The 14,680-nt window shown below is 51.6% G+C and overlaps 2 protein-coding genes across 2 annotated transcripts; one reads left to right on the forward strand and one right to left on the reverse strand.

Moving 5' to 3' along the window:
• Positions 1-5,567: 5,567 nt before the first annotated feature.
• On the forward strand, positions 5,568-7,200 carry SAPIO_CDS9963 (uncharacterized protein; the record flags this gene model as incomplete). Its single annotated transcript, XM_016791240.1, has 5 exons — positions 5,568-5,646; positions 5,710-5,763; positions 5,904-5,966; positions 6,094-6,327; positions 6,596-7,200. The coding sequence occupies 5 exons, from the start codon at positions 5,568-5,570 to the stop codon at positions 7,198-7,200; spliced, it is 1,035 nt and encodes a 344-aa protein (XP_016639084.1).
• A 1,765-nt stretch (positions 7,201-8,965) lies between these two features.
• Positions 8,966-9,896, reverse strand: SAPIO_CDS9964 (Uncharacterized protein; the record flags this gene model as incomplete). The annotated part of the gene is made up of 2 exons (XM_016791241.1): positions 8,966-9,465; positions 9,545-9,896. 2 exons carry the CDS (start codon positions 9,894-9,896, stop codon positions 8,966-8,968), a joined length of 852 nt encoding a protein of 283 aa, XP_016639085.1.
• Positions 9,897-14,680: the final 4,784 nt, after the last annotated feature.

A 14,680-nucleotide genomic window follows, 5' to 3' on the forward strand; every position in this document is an offset into this window, starting at 1 on the left:
CCGTAGCGTGTTAGAGAAGAAGGGAGCAAGAACTGAGGGGTAGAGAACGAGAGGAGAAGGAAGAAAAAAAATCGTGCGTTCTTCACCCTCCATCTCGAGAGTCGGCAAGCGGGGTCTTCCGCATCTGGACGTGACGAGTGGGGTTGGCAAGAAATAAAGGTTCGAGAAAGGAAAACGCGGACTCGTCATCGTTGCAGAGAGCTGCAGCTATCACACACATTTCCTATGGTTCTGCGTCTGTGTCTGCGGCTACTTCGTAATGATGCGCGAAGAAGTTCCGGTTGGGTGGGAACCTCTTTGGTCTGGCTGGGCCGAGCGAGATTGGGACGCGGGGTATCTTGGGTGGGAAAGGGAAAATCCAGTGAGATGGAAACGTAATACATTAATCGGTGTTGAGATGGAGTGTATTAATAGATTTGTGATTTCACCTGCTGAATGCTGAAGAGGAGAGGACTTGGCTCATGCTGACAAGACCAAGCTGCTTCATCAACACAAAAATTCTTATTCTTGCTGTCCAGAAGGCTACGGCGGATGGGTTCCCGAGCTTCAAACCTCAAAGCCCATTGCTCCGAGTTCTAACCGTTTGGGGACTCCGCGATGTCGTACGCATACTCCAGGACCATCGTACTTCTTCCATTGATGAACATGCCCGAAAGAAATACACTGGACTTCAGGACCCTTTCAAACTCGCCAAGTCGGGCGGGTTATCTATGCCCTCACGAGGGATTGAAGGTTAGAACTCAGAACCGAGGGCGGACATCCCGTGCTAGATCCTGGAGAAGTATCAATACTTTATATTGGTAGTAATAACTTGACATGTTTGGAGCTGAATCAGGAAGCTCTCGGGAAGTGTTTCTAAAGTCGGCGTTTGATCCTTCACTCGCCCGAGTCCGCACGGTGCATCGGCCCAGAAGGGCAGATCAACGATACTGGAGGCGGTCCAAGGGATTGGATTGACAGGGGTCGGCCTGGGAAGTGCGAAGGAGTAGTGCAGGCCAGGTCAGAGAAGCGACACCGAAGGGCAAAGGTTTGGTGGAAAAAGGAAAAAGCCGGAAATTGTTTCTCTTTGGTGGTGAATATGACCTCACCACTATCTCGTTTCGTGACCGTGCTGTTCTTCTCTCTGCACTACGACATGACTTGTACAAGCGAACTAGTTCCTTGTGGATCACCTTCAAACACTGCCGACACGTCGCTGTTTGCGCGAGTGGATGCTGCTAAGAACGCGTCGTGGATATTGCTACAAAACTAATTTGGTCAAAAAAGGGGCTCTTTCTTGGCTTCGAAACCACGGCAGAACGGAGCAAGATAGAAACGGATGTATCAAACGCTAGAGGTGCCAACAGATAGCATCGTATCGCGAATCTACGAGGCTGTCCGGGCCAGAGGGCGATGGAGACTGTTGGCTGTCTTTCGGATACGAGACTTAATGTCGATGGAAGGAATAAAGGAAATCGATGCCTGCGGGTTGATTCGTCCTGATCTCTCCAGGCGACGATGGTCCGTCCGCATTACATTCCAAGTCTTCGGGCCCGTTCTTAGCCATCTGCTTGTCATAATCTCCCAATTGTTTTTCGCCTCGTAAGAAAGAGAAAGTACACACGCGCCATGAGTGCCAGTAGTTTCTGCCGCCTAAATCTCGAGCTGCAAGTTGTCGTGCGTGTAAAATATCAAGTGAAGGAATCCTCTGTATCCGACGTTGCACCCTGTGTTCCCAGATGCGCGAGCAGCTGCATATTTGATGAAGGTATCTACAGCCTAGAAGATGCCCTTGCTTTATCTCGGGCGCAGGGCGAATAAGCCATTCAGCAGGCCTGCTGGTTTGATATCTTCACGAAATTCCAGACCGAAGACTAAATCTGGTATCGTATCACGGACCATTTCGCGGTATGCGAGGGTACGGTTTGTATTTGAAGGGGTAAATTTGGGAGAAGCCGTGGAGGAAGCCTCAGAAGCCATACAAATCCGCGCCTTACTAGATTAGGAGGAAGTTGTCTAGAATGCTGGCTGGCAGGGGTTCTCTTTCTTCCTTCCTTTTTTTTCTCCCTTTTTTTTTGCACCTCTGGTTAGAGTATGAGACAGAGGCTAATATGGATCTTGGAGCGCGGCTTTTCTGCTAGAAGAGTAATCCCGATCTTCATAATTCCTCGATTCAAACCTCAGACAAACTGCAAAGGGCCCTGACTTAACGAGAGTCGACAAGATCGTTCGGAGTTGCCAATTCGAGGGAAGCTGTCCTGCTCAACCGCTAAACCGGAACCGAGACCCGTAATCCCATTTCATTAGCTACTCGAACCTCGGAAGAACTAGCAGTGACAAGACAGCTTGAGCTCCTTCCCCCACAGGCGCCAGGCCCCAGAGTAGCCAAACGGACCAGCGAGCCGTTGTTGCAACGAAGTTTCAAAACCGTGTGACGAGGATCGACCGTGCCATCTCTCGATGCCGGCAACGCAGAGCTCATCCGGCATTCAAGGCCACTGCGTAAGATCGACCCCGTTTGCATCGGTCGATATGGCGAGTGAGCCGTTGACGAGATCAATCCCTAGGTTGATCCTTTGCGAGGTCCGTGGCATCTGTTATGGATGAAGGGGACAGCTCCGGAGGAGAGTGGTCGCCTAAGAGTGTGTCGACGATAATAATGATGGGTGACTATGGTATGCGTTTACAAGCAGGTATTATGGTACTGGGCTGGCGGGTAAGAGTGAATGATGAGCAGACGGTGTCTGGAAGGGCGGGACACGCCCGTGATTGATTATTGGCTTGCCAAGGGCATAGGTTATAAAGTACGAAGTAGTGAAAGCTAGCTTTCTCTGCCCCGAAAGTGAATGCATCAATATTACTGTGATCTTTGTTCGCGCTTGAGGAGTCGGGTTAAGCAGAGCTCTTGGGCCAGACACCATGTTACGGAGCTTCGAAGCAATACATTTACGCTCTTGGGTCCTAACAAGTCCAAGTAACTGGCACCGTCTTAACGTTTTGGTTCTCCTCCTCCATTGGCCAAAACCGGGGTGAGTGAAGGTCGAGACATAAATTCCCTCAGCTCACCCGGCTTATTACGGAAACCGATGATATTAGACCCCCACTGCTCTCAGAATTGATAATGATCCTCGAGCTTTGGCAAGATCAGTGGTATTGGTCGGTTCATTAACGAAGTGCTTGAAAAAAAATTCGATCTAGATTTGATCCCACCTCGATGGACGGCTGGTGCCGCTCTTAGCCAAAATAATAGAAAAAAAGGGGGGGCTTTATTGGTAATACGTGTTCCATCTTTTGGGGACATCTCCTCAACGTCGGCGGTACTGAGGATGAGCATTCTCTGCTGAGCTCCAAGAACGCAGGCATGAAGGAGCGAGGTCTTGGCGAAATCATCACGACGGCGTCGTATGCGAGGGAGAAACCGCAACCCCCCTGGCTGAACTGTTGAAGACGAGCTTCCAAATTTGATCGAGAGCGACCCCAATTTCTCCAGCTCCCGGGCCCAGGGGTAGAAATGCGATAAAGTGGAGATCAAATAGTGCAAATCGCACCGCACTTGTAATATTAACATGGCCCCCCTTTTGCTCCGAAGTACGAAGTTGGCCTCGGGTAGCTAAGCTCTTTGGCACCAGCTCGGTGTGCTCTGTCGTGTGGGCTTCGCCGGTGCAATGTACTTCGTATGTCTACTTCGCAAAGCCGCAGTCGCACTACTCCATACTCTACGGAGTACGAATGATAAATTCACTATTGCAGCATGCTTCTTCATCGACGGCTGGGGCTAGAGGTGATGGAAGAGTCCACCGCATCTGGAGACGTTGGTGGCGCGCTTTTGAATGACCCGAGGATCAGAACTGACTAAAAGCGAGTGATTGATTGTTGCCAGTTTACCATCCCGTCCTGTCTCGTGGTAGCTCCACGTTCGCCTTTGGTATACTTTCCCTTTCAAGCTGCCAGCTTCCTTGGGCAGATGTCTCGTGCTCCGTTCCGTTCCTAGACATTGACACCCTCAACGCTATTACTTTGCAACTTGCCAAGTACCTCTAGTGGCCAAGGCAATTGATGGGCAACGGCGCGCCACTGCGACCAAGTCAGCCTCGATCAATTGATGAAGTCACAATGCTCTGAATTTCTGCGGAACGAGCACTGTACGTTTTTACTGCTGAGTTGATCGAGTGAAATCTTGTCTGCGAACCGCGACGTGGGTAAATGAGTTGATCTTAGTACCTTCGAATGTACAAGTATCAAGTGTTGCCTTCCAGAAGACCTGAACCCTGGACACTGTCCTAGACGGTATGCTCTGCCGCAGTGTATTCTCGGAGAAGAGGACAAGTGGAGAAAGTGCTGCAGGTTTCGCCTCTCGCTGCTCTCTCTCACCACCGCCTTCCAACAATTTTACAATTTTCCCTGAAGCACGAAGTATTGATGACATCAACTGACTCTTGTTGGGTGACAGCCGGCACTGGGGGGGAAGGAATCAGTGGGGTGAGTCCCCTGATGGAAACTGTAACGGGCAAAAGTCTCTCGCAAGAAACAGTTACAAGGAGCCAGTTGAGGCAGTCCACAGTTGATCGGTCTTGAAGGGTCAGTTGCTCTGTTACGGCAGGTATCTCGTCCGGAATTAGCGGGCAAGGTACACTCGAGTTGAAGCAATTCAGTGTGCAAAAGATTGATTTCTTGGCACTCCCTCCCTGTCGAAGTACTTTGAGCTACTCCCATGTCTCTCTTTTCGCACCTGGCACCACTCTCCACCGTCCCAGTCCTTCTTGCCTTGCTTGTCGGGTCTGTGGTCTTGGCTCGCCAGCAAGTCCAATTGTACGAAGTACCTTGAACGTTGTCTCACTGTATTAACCCCGTCGGTCGTCCCTTCTCTTCCGCACCTCATTAATAATTTTTTTTTCTTCTCCTTCCCTTCCTTTCCCCTATATCGTCAAACCCGAATCCAGGCAACCTCTCTCCACAGCCCAAGGCTCACCTTACTTGCCGACCTCATCTCTCTCTGTTTCCTCACCTCCCGTCTCCATCCCACCTACGGATCCCACGGGTTTCTCACCTTATCTCCGTCTAGTTTCTTGTTTGTATCATTCTTTCTATTCGCGCGTCGACCTCGTACTCCCTAGACGGGTAATCCATCGTTCTTTTGCGCAAATCGCCGTTGAGAAATCGCGTTCTGCGCTCTGCCGATTCTCCTCTTCCAACACCCATCGCGAGCTCACCCCCCATCCTCGTCGGACGGTGTTCGTGCTTGACTGTATACTCATTGTGCGTTTCTTCCCTTTCATGCATTCGTTATTATTCCTCTTACCGCTCCATGTCGTCGTTGCGACTATTTGCCGTCGGCTGGTTTTGTTCCCAATCAAGCTAGGCTCTTCGTTGCCTCATCGTGTGATATTTCGCGCGTCACCTTTGTCGACCTTTTTTCGACATGCATCCCCGGAACCTCCACTTGCGGACACGCCTTCAAAGCCCTGACTTCAGTCCTCTTCTGATAAACTAACTATACATTTTCCGTAACAGAAAATAACATCAGATTTGCCTAAACCTTCCGACGTCCACCTATTCTCCCCTGTATGTCTCTAAATCGACGATCCGACATGTCATATTACGATTCGAACGGTCAGTGGTCCTCCGGCCAGAACAACTGGGACCATCAAGTACCTGCCCTGCGCACTGGTATGTCTGGTCGCTCGCCCTCTCGACAATCTGAACCTAGTTCTGATGGGTATGCGTTCAAAGGCGCTAGCGGTCCTACTCCCCAGGACGAGTTTGCCTTCTTCTATCAATTCGATGGTACGTTTTATCACTTTACCGCCTCCCTTGGCCTTGCGCAGGAAGGGAGACCACCCCGAAGACGGATGATGCCCCACCAGCCTTTCTGCTATTACCACATCCCTCAGCGTGGACTTCTTGCTAATCTGCTGTGTCAATAGAGGTGGACCGAGCCTACGAAAACCTCGCGAAGAGCGGAAAGACATATGGCGCGGCTTCTCGACGTGAGTAAACATGCTTGTCTAGGGCGAGGCGATACACCGGTTCTGTTTCATAGGCGCGATGATCCTAGAAACACTGTCCCTTGGTTTTGGTGTCATAACAAGCTGACATCAGGTTTTCCCGCATTAGATCCTCGTGGAGCCGTTGGTATGGGCGGCCCCCGTTCCCACGGAGTGGGTGATTTCGGCGAAAATCCCCGGGGCCATCCTCCCTCGAACCTCCAAGGCTTCTATGCCACTCAACGCCATCAACCCTCCCGTGGCTCCAGCGAGGCAGAGCAGATGATGCAGGCGAAAAGGCGGATGGCAGCACAGCGGGAACGAGAGCTTCGAAATCTTCACACGGAGCAGCAATACCAGCGAAGTAGGCCACCCTCATCTGTATAGCACAAAGAACACCTCTTCTCGAGAGATACCCCATGAAACCAAAAAAAAAGAAAGAAAAAAAGACAATAAAGAATTCGGGTCTGGGTCTCACAGTCGCCTGCATTGGACCTAGTCACCAACCCCTTTCAACAATGCGCCCCTCCTTAACATGTTGTCACCCCAATACGCTGTCCAATATCCCTCTCTCATCATGTAGATGTTGTCTTGTTTGAGAACCAAGGCTAACTTGCGATCTCTCTGTGTAGCCGTTCTCACCGATGTTTCCTATGGACCCAAGAGCATGTCGGAGGAAGAGACCAGGGACTTGATTGCTCGCCAGCGGAGCGCTCTTTACAAGGAGGGCCCATTCGCCGAGAAGGGCGGCTACGTTGACGAAAATGGTGTCGTACGATCCGGACTCCCTACTCACAGCGGGCCGGCTAGTCTTCGAGGTGCGTCGCCTTTGACTTACGACCTGGGCCGCAACGTTCCCGCCCCTGAGGGTCCTCCCTCTGGCGTCGACACCACCCAGGTCGGCCAGGAGATTGGCTCGCGACCCAATAGCACGGCTAGCCCTCAGTCGGCCGCCCCTGGATCCAAACCTGGGTTTGACAGCACCATCGGCCAGCCCACCAACAGGACCACCTCGTCTTCTCCTGGTGGTTCGCCTCCTCGGCAAGACGGTTCGGGTTCCAAACACAACCAAACCGGAGTGACTGTTGCTCCTATCGGCACCCGACCCTCTGGCACCCCGGCTACTACTGCGTCCTCGAAACGATCGACCACACCCCTTGCTTCTCCTGGAGGCTGGGGTCGGGGTGGCTGGCCGCAGGCTTCCGGACTTGGCGGACAGGCAAGTGTCTGGGCCTAAGTTGACATCTCTCTCACGTCAACTCGAGTCACCGAGGTACTTGTGCCTCGATCTCGTTAATCAAAATCAGCAAACTAGCAAGCCATGAAGATGGGGTTAATATGCATAAACTTGGATGGCGCAAGGAAAAAATATTTGAAAAATCATTGGTATCAAGGAGGGAAATGCGGCGAAGGTTTGCTATTTGGTGATGGATTGGTGCTTTTTTTTGTTTCATTTTTCGGCTGACTGGTATATCTGGTGTTGGAATTCATTTTCATCCGGTTCATTGTTCGGCATTCGGCGAAGAAAAAACATGGGTTCAGTTTGATGTATACCTCGGGTCTGGTCTGGCCGGCGATCTCAGGGGTATATTTGGGATGAAGTGACATTTCACGGATCGAACACGGGACAACAAAACTTGGCAAAGAAAAACCGACGAAACAGACAAAAGAGGCATTTGCGCAGGAGTTTTGAGATTTGGGGGCAGTATTTGTCACTCATCGGGAGGGGATCACGGACATCGCCATGGGCTTCTGGCGACTTGTCCTTGTTGGTTGGTTGCATGGATTGGAGCGAAAGGGACTGGCCCCGGTGCATTCGATTCTCGTCTGACGGCTCGCCTTTCTTATACCCCTACTGGAAGCGAGTGAATGAAATGTATAGCTTCAGGATCATCAAAGTGCTGGAGTTGGGCGATGTCTTTCGGGGGCTTTGGGCAGGTTGACACCTGGGGGGGGGATTTTTTTATACCGACTACCCTGGGGCTTTCCAGAAAGACGAACTCGGTGCATCAGCTCGGTGTTTGAATTTGGAAGGAAAAAAAAACGACTGCTCTCCCATCGAGTCGAGCGAACTTGCCTGTCATTCTGAAGGGGGAAGGATAAAACCAGGTGGGATGGGAGTCGTTCATCTAGCGGAGTTTCGTTACTGCTTCTCTTTTGTGCCTATTTTCTTCTTTCTCATTTTACTATACAGTTCAACTATCGGACTTCCCACCCCCCTTACTATCCCTTCGTCATCTCTCTCCCCCTTCCCTGCCCCTTGCGTTTCTTACACCTCCCCCTTTAATATTGCACTTGTTTAGGTATTTGGGGTCACCGCTCGGAGTTTTGTTTCAACACTTATCGCGATTTTGTTTTCAGGCATCTGGCAATAATGGCAGGGTTTCAGTGGCGGGTGTCCGGGCAAGGCTGAGATCGTGGAAGCAGATATCCGGAGCAACAGAGAGGATTTGGGAATTCCGATTTCTTTTTTTGCCTTTTTCCACCTTGGTTTGTCGGGGTTTTGGTTCTTTCTGCGAGGTGCAAAGTGTGAGATCGAATGGACACGGGTGGGTTACATAGATGGAGTTGCTTTCAGAAAATTTTATTTCCCTCCCCTCTTATCCGTTGATCCTTTCTTGGGGTGACGCCGTGCTGTGATAGTTTCGTTTCGTTTCAAGACAGGTTACAAGCGCATGCGCGGTGTGTTAATTGACGTACACATGATCAATTAGGGGATCGTTTTGGTTTCACACGTTCGCGCGAACTAAGCTCAACAAGACAGTATCTCAGACGTATCCAAAGTCAGAACTCGGGTCTTGATGTCAAACCGAGACAAGCTCCAAGACTCCAACGCCGAGGCCAGGAAGTACAAACTATCTCTCAACGGGAAAACGCCAGTCGCAAGATCAACCCCAGAAAGAAAAAAGCACCGAACACACAACAGCGAATCGTACAGCTACCAACTTCTCCCTCCCCCCTCATAATCACATCACGCGCATGCCCACAAACACTTGCCACTCTCACAGCCCAAGGGCCTTACACCCCTCATCCAAATCAATCAAATCATCCGCCGTCGCCGCCTTCCTCCCCCACACAATCACTCCACTCCCATTAACAGCCCACGCGCCCGAGTTTTGCCACTTATTCCCCATGACGGTAACGGGGCCCTCGGCATCGATGACGCCTGTGCCTCCCGTCTGGTAACTGGCGAGTCCGCGGCCCGCGGTACCCTTACGCTGGATGGCGACGGCGACCTGGTTTCCGAGCCAACCTTTTTCCTTCCAGGCCTGGATCTGGGTGTTGGGGTTGAGGACGGACCAGACGGAGCCGAGGCCGAGACCCCAGGCGGCGTAGACGGAACGGTCTTCGTCGATTACGACTTGAACGTTCCAGGCACCGCCCATGAGGTCCATCCATTTTTGGGTGGCGGGGGCGGAGGAGTGGGAGATTGCTATGCAGGTTAGGTCGTTGGGGTAGCGGTTTGCTAGGGTGCGGAGGGCGAGGAAAGTCTTTTGGGCGACTGTATAGACGAGATCGTGTTAGTGTACGCGCGGTCGTGAGGTTTAATCCGAGGAGAAAAGAAGAAAAGACAAACTTACAGGCGCAGCCCACACATCGGAGGAAGACAATGAGGACGCACCTCCCTCCCCCAATGGCGACCTTCCGATCCCTATCCATCGGGGCCTGTTCGCCGATCTTGGGCAGTTCCGCGAGCGGGATCGGTGGTGGCGGGGGGGAGAGCCACGGCTGGACGGTGAGGGGTAGGTTCTTGACGGTCATCCACGCGGGCCAGGCGGAGGCGTTTTCGTCATCGTCGTCGACTGGGCTGTTCGGGTCTTTGTTCTTGCGGTCTTTTGGTGGGGGGTCGTTTGCTGGGGAGGAGAAGTTGAAGGTGTCGGGGGAGAGGCCTACTTTCTTGAGGGCGAGTTTCGTGGCGAGGCTGGAGAACATTGTGGATGAGCTGGTGTCTTCTGCTACTTCGTTGACGGTGCCTGGGGAGAAGAGGGTGCGGCAAAGAGAGATCAATGGCAAGGGCTAGCCAGTGAAGGGTCACACAATTGGGAAGTGAAGGAGAGAGTTCAGTAAAAGGGGGAAACAGGGTCTAGTTCTTCGTTTCCTGGGAGACAGGGGGGGTTAGATATCTACGTAATTCCTCAAGGCGAGCAAAGGGTTTATTCGCAACTTATACCGCCGCAGGGACAAGAAAGCACAGATTCACCGCGGAGAAGGGAGGCACGCGGACAGCAAAAGAGGGAGCTTGATTGAAACAGAATACAAACATCCATTACGAGGGGTACATCACGATCTCCTCCTACTCCCCTGCCGTTTTTCTCCATTCGTGTATTGGGGAAAGCAATACAGGTAAAAGGAGGGGGTTGTTGTCGTGAAACTTTTGATGGGTTTGATACAGGAACCGTCGCATCTTCGCGGCGAGGAGCTCGGGCCCTCGAGCGACAGCTTCGGTTAGCGACCGACTTGGTCGTCAAAAGTGTGTGCGTGTGCAGCAGCCTCAACAACCGGACCACGAAAGAGGCTGAAATCAATATCTGTGGCTAATTAACCGTTCAGGAACGGACCATATGAACTTGGAACAGGGTAATTATCGCGTTAAATGGCTATGGCCGAATACTCAGATGAGCGGACCAGGTTGATCTGATGGTGGTATCCGTGCTTCGGGAAAGGGAGTCTCGAGGGTTAGCCGTGCTCGGGGATTTCCCGACTTCGTCGACATCTTGATCATACTCGCAAGCCGACATTCTTAAATGGAGAACTCGACAAGCTTATTTTCAAGATGGCGAGACCTTCGAAGATCTTCCCCTGCTCTCGCGTGGTATCGAGCGGCTCTTCTCAACGATCTTCCTGATAAATTCTCCGGCATCCCGAAATCCGGCATCCATCATCCTCGTGCTCGGCGAGAGACATCAGATGAAACCGGCAATAGCATCATATCCTCTCAGCTCAGCCGGACAAATCACCTGGCAGGCACACTTAGACCCGGTATGCCCACAACGGGGAAATAGGATACGGCGGGCTCTGGTTTCCGCCCGCCTGCCCGTCGAATCACACGTCATCGGCCATTTGCTTGAAATTCCCTTTTCTGACCATCCGCGCCTCTTCCAAGCTTGTTTTTTTGTCCGAAGCCGCGGGGAATAGTAACGTAGCAGCGGTGGCCGAGGATGATTCGTGGAGAAGCGGCGACCGGCGATTTTACGAAGCCTTGATGCGACTATCCGTATCGTATCTTGCAGTCTTTTTCTTTTCCATTCTTCTCTTTCTTTTCCCTGACCACTCTCACACCTGGGTCTGATGATATTCCCGGCCGCGTTTTTGTCTATATCTCCGCAATTTTCTGACCAAGTGAGTCGCGGATAGGCGCAGTTTCAGCTCTCCTCATTTTTTGGCATCGCATCGTTGGTCAAGTCGGTGGCTTCTAGCTGAGAAGCGCCACGTCCGGGTTTCTTCCAGCCGCTGTCGTATCAATCAATATCAATGGGTCCCAGCTTACGCTCAGCCCTAACAGCTTTGCCGGGCTAGGAAATGGTTTCCCGGATGTGGCTACACGTTGAACGGGCTCGACTAAGCAAAGCCCCCGTAGGAGGGGATGTGGATGGAGAACAAGGTTGTTCCTATCGGGTCTTTTCCGACCTGCTGTCATCTTTTCGAGCTTGCACTGGTCAATCCTAAGCTTGGAATATGTTCCGCTAAATCTGAGTCTGACCTGGTAGTGGTTGCTCAGCTGAATATAAAGTTCCGTATCAGATCGAAAGGCTCACCATCTGGCAATCCAGGCAGACTCTTGAAGCCCAAAGACATGAGGAAAACTTCAGGCACCGCACTGGCTGGATTTATTCCGACGCATTGCAGAGCCAGTCTGGAAACAAATAATCTCAATTCGCTAGAGTTCTGGCAGCCATTGACCATTTGGGTCGTGTTACTGCATGTGTATGCTCGATGCCAGGCTAGGTGCTGTATGATGTATGCTGCTGGTCAAGCATTGCAGACGTATTGCACTGCATTCCTCAAAAATTCCATCAATGTATGAGCATGATGCAGCGCATGCAGACCAGGCCCAGGCCCAGGAACACGGAGCATGAACCCCCCTTTCAGCTTCGGGGCCAGTAATGCCTAGGTTCTTTGTCCGGCGTTGCGTGAGTCTACGAAAGAGTCAGTCCGAAGTGTCTTCCGCTTCTTCATTAAATCGCTAGCGGAGGGAGGAGAAACCCTCTTGCCGCCATCCCGGAGACCGGAGACCAGGGTCTGCGGTTTGGGTTTAAACTAAAATCACTCTCTTCGTACTACTACACTCTTCCCCTTGACCGCAGTTATTTGATCTAGATCGATGGATTAGTATATTAATAGATGAGGCAGGTTGTATCGGACGAGGAGAGAGAATGAATTACGAGCTTGAACTATCCCTTATTTTTTTCTTTTCATAGAAACCTTGACCGAGATGGCAAGCGCCAAGCTTAGGCTTACTTTCTTCCCTCAAAAGCCTCTCCCGAACTGACTTTAACTTTTCTCATCTCCAGTCATGGAACCAATTACACCCACCGGAGGCTAAGTCTTTTCTTTTGACCGATGCTATCCATTGAATATTTATAGTGTTGGGTGTTGGGCGTTTAATCTCTTTGATCCACTTTCTCGCGTCTTACGAGGAAGAAGCCACTTCGTACTTGCCACTTCGCGGTCTCATCAAATCTTACGACGCATTACTATTTCCATTATGTCTCCAACGCAACAATGGTCTAAACTTACAACTACTACACTATCCGTACGAAGTAGTCTGGGGTGGGTAGGATCAGCGAAACGACATCGTGTTGCTTGGAGGGGTCCACTGATCTATCTATTCTCGTCTCGGGTGTACCGCTTTGGCCAGACTGGCGAGGGGACTATTCGAGATGGAAAACACATGATGTTAGGTGCGTCCTAATTGGGACGGCCCTTTCCCCCGTAAGCGCCACTAGGCCCAGGATTTCTGCAAGCTGGGTGCAAGTACATGGGGATGGAGATGGGACGGGCCGAGTTCTGAAGATAGAGAGGGCCAGGCTGTTCACCTTGGGGACTGTTGGTCTGCGGTCGCCTCTGATGCGGCCACCTCGGCCGGGCTGTACCATGAAGATGATTGCTCTTTTTCCACTTGTCGAGCGGGATCTAGTAGGCCTTGATCGGCGGCCAACTGATTCTGCAAAGAGGTCCGACTTGAAGACCCGTGGTCAAATTGGGGGCCGCGATGATGATATGATGATGCTGATGATGCTGATGATGATGACGATGATGATGGCTTTGGGGGCCAGGCGGAGTCAAATAAGCGCGTCAGTCGCCCACGGCGTCCTCCTGGCCTGTTGGTCCTGGCGAGGCTGATTTCCCTCTCTTAAGATCTCCGTTGGTGGGGCGTCTTGATCTTTCATCACCAACATTGTTAACGCCTGATTCGAGTCGTTCTCCACCGAAGTGGACAGGATAGACGCCAAGGGCGAAGGATTCCCTTTTTACTCTTTTATCCCTCATTCGTGTTCGTCCAGCATGCTGACCATGGCCCTCGGCTAAGCATCCTTCCGCCCCCCAGAGGAGACTTTGGGGACTGCGGATTCGATGTCTAGGTGGCATGAGGCGTATTGGCCTTATTAAGCGCCGTTATAGTTTGTGATCCACGACTTGGCGGAGCGTAGATCGAGCTGATACGGAGACTTTGTAGTCTACCAATGGGCCTCAGCGGATGGTGGTACGTGCTGGCTTGATGATTGCTGCTGTTAAGAGGTATTACACACTTGGAAGACTATCCTCCAATCTACATTACGTTTCAACTCGCCGACCAGAGTATCCAAATCCCTTGGCACACCTGAAATTCAAAATCCGCAAACAAAACCATGTTCCGCTTCCTGCCTGCCAAGGATGGGGGGCAAGACAGCGGTCCGCTTATGGAAATGCAAGGCAAGGGCACGGGGTGGTTCAGGCACACTCGCCCTATGACCAGGACAAGCAAAGCGCAGGTCAAACGGCGGGAAACATGGTGCTTGCAAGTATGCCCTGATCCTGGGGGAATGAATTTGGGCCAGCATTATCTTTTTGACATTTTCCCCATTCTTATCATTTTACTTCGTATTTTTCTTCTTCATTCTTTTATTCCACTTTTACTTCGTAATTGCCCTGGCACTGGCGGATGACCTCTGCTAATTGCCGTAAATAGCGCTGAGTGCAAGTACAATCCCGTTAATCTGAAGGACGGGTCTTGAGAGAGAGAGAGACAGCACGTGCTCGAGCGCGATGACCCGGCTGAAAGATCTATTAAAATGACAAGAGAGGGTGGACGGCGAGGAGTGGGAAAATAACAGTCGGGCAGTCGCCTCTGTTATGAAACAGAAGCCCATTTACCACAAGGGTGCGAACACTCTATTTCTTCATCACGGCGTCTTGATATTTGATTGGTTTCTCGAAGAAAGCGGAGGTGCGGGACGCGTGTCCGGCGGCAGCAATGATCTGGGGAACAAAAGAAACCCACGCGCCGTCGCCTTGCCGATCCAGATGTACACTTTCCGTGTGAAGGCTCGGCTTAGGTACGAGGCGGTAATGTGAAGATCACCAGTTCGTTTAATAAACAGCAGAATAGGCCCTGGAGTTGGGGCGGGGTGTTGGGGCGTGATGCTCTTTTTGCCTTGTAACGGGGTAGAGAGGCCAGAGGCGAACGCCAAGACCTGACGGAATATTCTATTTCACCATCTTCGAGGCGGGCTTGG

The sequence above is a fragment of the Scedosporium apiospermum genome, assembly GCF_000732125.1.
Source record: "Scedosporium apiospermum strain IHEM 14462 chromosome Unknown SEQ_SAPIO_0154, whole genome shotgun sequence".
NCBI classification, from domain to species: Eukaryota; Fungi; Ascomycota; class Sordariomycetes; order Microascales; family Microascaceae; genus Scedosporium; species Scedosporium apiospermum.